The sequence below is a fragment of the Scyliorhinus canicula genome, chromosome 1 (assembly GCF_902713615.1).
Source record: "Scyliorhinus canicula chromosome 1, sScyCan1.1, whole genome shotgun sequence".
Taxonomy (NCBI): Eukaryota; Metazoa; Chordata; class Chondrichthyes; order Carcharhiniformes; family Scyliorhinidae; genus Scyliorhinus; species Scyliorhinus canicula.
The window spans coordinates 21,476,186-21,480,994 of NC_052146.1; the positions used below are offsets into that span (position 1 = coordinate 21,476,186).

The 4,809-nt window shown below is 52.5% G+C and overlaps 1 protein-coding gene across 2 annotated transcripts in view; it reads left to right on the forward strand.

Moving 5' to 3' along the window:
- The first annotated feature begins 341 nt into the window (after window positions 1-341).
- coro1cb (coronin, actin binding protein, 1Cb) overlaps window positions 342-4,809 on the forward strand; it is a 255,758-nt gene continuing 251,290 nt past the window's right edge. The window contains exon 1 of one of the 2 annotated variants that reach the window (XM_038819220.1): window positions 342-2,676. In XM_038819220.1, the coding sequence (XP_038675148.1) occupies window positions 357-2,676 (2,320 nt within the window). In that variant the 5' untranslated portion in view covers window positions 342-356. The remainder of the gene's footprint in view (window positions 2,677-4,809) is intronic. The other variant, XM_038819292.1, reaches the window with a different exon arrangement.

The following is a 4,809-nucleotide window of genomic DNA, read 5'->3' on the forward strand; positions in this document are numbered from 1 at the left end:
ATTAAACAAAAGCTGGGTTGGAGAAAAGGGAACATGAAGGGTGTGTATATCTCGAGAGGATTTTATTGCTCGTTTATCTTTGCTGCAGTGGATTTTCTTGGCATAAGTCATTCTGTGTTACTCAACTCGGTTAAATTCAGCCAATCAGCTGTCTCTTGCTGAAATTTCTGCTTAATCTAGTCCATTACATCACCGTAGTAGGAAAGGGATGAACACTATATGGCAAAGCACCCAACTACATGGCTTTAAAAGGACAGTAGCTGGTGCACAGTCAGTGGAGGTTGGTTGTCTCTTAAACTAGCTCTGCTTTCTGTTATAACTTGTGATTTTTTTTCTTCCTTTTATAAAGTGTTAAAATGGAACAAATAACACACTATGAAGGCTTTGAAGAAACGCAGGAAAGGCGTGATGATAACCAAGCCAGAAGTGCTGATGTTGAAGTGAGCTTGAACAAGGTGGAGCCTGTTGCTGCCTTCCACAGCGATGTGAAGCAAGGCGACCCAGAATCTTCACTCCCTGAACACAGAGCGAAGTGTCAGGAACAGGAGGTCAAGGGTCAACTTCATGTCGAGGCAATGGAGGGCGGGAATTCTGCTCGGAAACTGGACTCTACTGCTGTAAAAATCGAGACGGATCTAGAAAACGCTGACACCGAAGAGGAAGGCGATTTTATTCAGGGCGGGATGGAAGCAGAAACGAAAGCTGAGTGCAGCGAGGATATTGTGCGCCTTGTTCCAACATGCAGAAGAGTTGTGGAAATCGAGCCTGCTTGGCAACAACAGGAAAGTGAATGTCCAAGGGTCCTGTCATTAGCTGTTCAGCAGAATGCCGGTGGCTCAGAAATGGTGGATGACAATGAGATGGAGAAAGTCAAAAATCTAAACAACACAGTTCCAGAACCCGGCGAACTATTGTTTGAGGAGAAACGACTGAATGTTCAAAGGCTACAGAAAGAAGATGACTGCAAGACCACCCAGAGCCTCGGCCTTGTTGCAGCCGGCGAGCAGAACGTCCAGGAAGGTGAGGTTGCCTCAAACCCTCTTGTAAATGAACAAAAAGAGACTGCAGAAGTGCTAAGTGAACCAGCTGCAGGTCCACCGGAGGGTCAGATTGAGTCAGTGGTGAAACAGAGTGAGGAGGAAGCCAAAAGGCAAAGTTTCAGAGAAGGAACTGATCAAACAACAGGAGATTCATGTCAGAATAATGTGAGGGAATGTCTAGGTGACCATACTGTCACCGAAAAGGTAGCAATGGGTGGAGGTGAGCGAAGACTGGAGCGTTTTCTTTCTCAGACGGAGCTGTACATCACTAAAGCTGATCAACAACCCAGTGAAGCAAGTTGCTCATCGGATCTGCTTGCACCTTCTGTGTGCGAGCTGATCCCACAATACAGCCCAGCCGACTACAGTCCAGAAGGTCGTGACTGTGATCAAACTGAACAAGGAGATGATGAATTTCTGCTGAAGAAAGCTATGTCTGCTGAAGAGATTGGAGATGTTGCACTGGAGGATGACTCTGAGAGAAAGTCCAGTGCTTCCATCATTGGGGAGGAGGCACAAACGAATAATGAAAGGTCCAGTCGTGACACGGGCAATGAACAGGTCAGTCTTTCTAATCAAACTTCGAACGCTGGTGTTAGTTGTAACTTCAGCCAAGCAGAGAAGACCAAAGTGGGAGGCAGCTGGTTAAACCAAAGTGCATCATGCATAGAGACAGACAGATTCAATTCCAAAGTACAATCCAACACTTTTTCCCACCTTGACTGGGTACAGAGCAATGATCTGGAACAAGCTGCAGGGCCTGGGAATACCAGCGCGTCAGATCAGTACGAAACAGGTGCTTCACCTCACCCACCCCTGGAAAGAGCAGGTGAGTCTGGATTGGACCATGTTGCACTGGTTAGGCAGGAAGTAAATGTGATCCAAACTCCCTGCAGTGGAGAAGCTAGCTTCAACACAAGTGTCAAAGAGCTCTGCCAGTCTGGTGATGCTGACAGCAGTGGACAGGACAATCTGTCCCAGCGAGCAGGCCAGCTCAGTAAATCTAATGTAATGGTACAGAGTGTTCAGGGGAGGGAACTCAGTATGAAGGACGTAAACCGGAATGAGAATGAAGACAGTCAATTTGATCACGCATCACAAATCCAGAAATGCAGCCTTGCACTTAGCCTCCAGACCAATGAAGCTGATCAAACCCCACAAAAGGAGCAAGTTAGGGAAGTTGGCGCAACTTCAGAGGACAGTGGACCGTGCAAATCTCCACCGAATGAACCTGTTAATGAGCGTGATGAAACTGACAATGGTGGGTCGTCTACCCGCAACATTAGCAGAGAGGTTGAGTTTGATCAAAACCTGAAGGGGGGGCCCACCGGTGCACCTGAAGCAGGCGAAAGAGCGGCTGATTCCTGCGCAGTGATGGTCGGGCAAGGGAAAGACCCAGTCTGCCTACCCGGAGATATAGGTTCACACCCTGGGACTAAAACCGCACTTGATGCAGATGCAATGCAGGGGCTGCTGGCACATCACGTGGAGATTCCAGAGAAGCAGATGTCCAAGATAGCGGAAGATCTGAACGAAAAAAAGCCTGAGGAGGTCATTAACGTTTCTAATATCAAAAAAGCATTTGAGAAAAAGGATAAGAGGAAGGAGAAGGTGGCAGATGTCCAGAAGAAACGGGGTAACTTTCTTTTAAAAAATACTTGTCGCATCCATGTCTGGTACCAGGGAAGGGTACAGATGGAGATTCTTTGCCGCCATACTGCTGTGTTACCAGTTTGTTTTGATATCAGTAATTGGAGAGATAATCTGGTCACTGGGTAGCTCAGCAGGGCCACATTCTTCAAGTATTCATTGAAATCTATTCGACTAAAAATAAAAATTCTATTTGACTGAGGGAGGGAGTTGTGTCACAGCCGAGACCAGTTATATCCTGTCCAACGCTCTCTTTCCTACCCGTGGGAGGGGCTGTGTTGGTGGTGGGAGGGTGGGGTTGTGGAAGATGGAGAGTGGAGTGGGTTGCATGCTTATGGATCGGGACAAGAGGAATGGGACAATTTATATCACCCACCATCTCCCCCCGCAACAACCCCCCCCCCCCCCCCCCGCCCCCCAGCCTCCTGTCTGCCTCCCATCACGTGGGAAGCTATCCGAAAGCCCGAAAGTGCAATGTTTATTAAATTGTGAATTTAAAAATTGTAAAAGCAGGGTGTGAAGTACAGGAAAAAACACAGAGAAGGAAGATGAATGACTGCGTTTTTTGATTACTGAGCGTCTTTATTGATCAATTGCAGAGTCATAAGAACATAAGACCTAGGAGCAGGAGTAGGCCACCTGGCCCCTCGAGCCTGCTCCGCCATTCAATGAGGTCATGGCTGATCTTTTGTGGACTCAGCTCCACTTTCCGGCCCGAACACCATAACCCTTAATTAGGATGGGAGGGGTGTTGGCGGGGTTGGTTGGGGTGGGAGTGAGGGTTAGGATGGGGGGGATGTTGGTGGGGTTGGTTGGGGTGGGACTGAGGGTTAGGATGGGGGGGATGTTGGTGGGGTTGGTTGGGGTGGGAGTGAGGGTTAGGATGGGGGGGATGTTGGTGGGGTTGGTTGGGGTGGGAGTGAGGGTTAGGATGGGGGGATGTTGGTGGGGTTGGTTGGGGTGGGAGTGAGGGTTTGGATGGGGGGGATGTTGGTGGGGTTGGTTGGGGTGGAGTGAGGGTTAAGATGGGGGGATGTTGGTGGGGTTGGTTGGGGTGGAGTGAGGGTTAGGATAGGGGGGATGTTGGTGGGGTTGGTTGGGGTGGGAGTGAGGGTTAGGATGGGGGGATGTTGGTGGGGTTGGTTGGGGTGGGAGTGAGGGTTAGGATGGGGGGGATGTTGGTGGGGTTGGTTGGGGTGGGAGTGAGGGTTAGGATGGGTGGGATGTTGGTGGGGTTGGTTGGGGTGGGAGTGAGGGTTAGGATGGGGGGGTGTTGGTGGGGTTGGTTGGGGCGAGAGTGAGGGTTAGGATGGGGGGGTGTTGGTGGGGTTGGTTGGGGTGGGAGTGAGGGTTAGGATGAGTGGGGGGCTTGCCAGTGAGGATAGGGGGGGGGGGTGTTGGTGGGTTTGGGATGTGGGGGATGCTGTTGGGTTTTGATTGGGGGATATTGGTGGAGATAGGGGGTGTTTCTTGGTGGGGAATGTTGGTGGGGGTTTGGGAAGATGTGGCTTGGGATGGGGTGGGTGATACTGATGGAGATGGGATGGGGATTGGAAGTGGGAATGGGGCGTTTGCTGGTGGGAATGACGTGGGAGGTTTGCTGGTGGGGGTGGGCTGGAGGAATGATGGTGGTGGTGGGGGTGGGGGATGCGGGTGGGGGTGGGGTGGGGGAATGCTGGTGGGGGTGGGGGAATGCTGGTGGGGGTGGGGTGGGGGAATGCTGGTGGGGGTGGGGAATGCTGGTGGGGGTGGGGTGGGGGAATGCGGGTGGGGGTGGGGTGGGGGAATGCTGGTGGGGGTGGGGGTGGGGGAATGCTGGTGGGGGTGGGGTGGGGGAATGGTGGTGGGGGGTGGGGTGGGGGAATGAGGGTGGGGGTGGGGTGGGGGGATGCTGGTGGGGGTGGGGTGGGGGAATGCTGGTGGGGGTGGGGTGGGGGGAATGCTGGTGGGGGTGGGGGAATGCTGGTGGGGGTGGGGATGGTGGAATGCTGGTGAGGGTGGGGTGGGGGAATGCTGGTGGGGGTGGGGAATGCTGGTAGGGGTGGGGTGGGGGAATGCGGGTGGGGGTGGGGTGGGGGAATGCGGGTGAGGGGTGGGGTGGGGAATGCTGGTGGGGGTG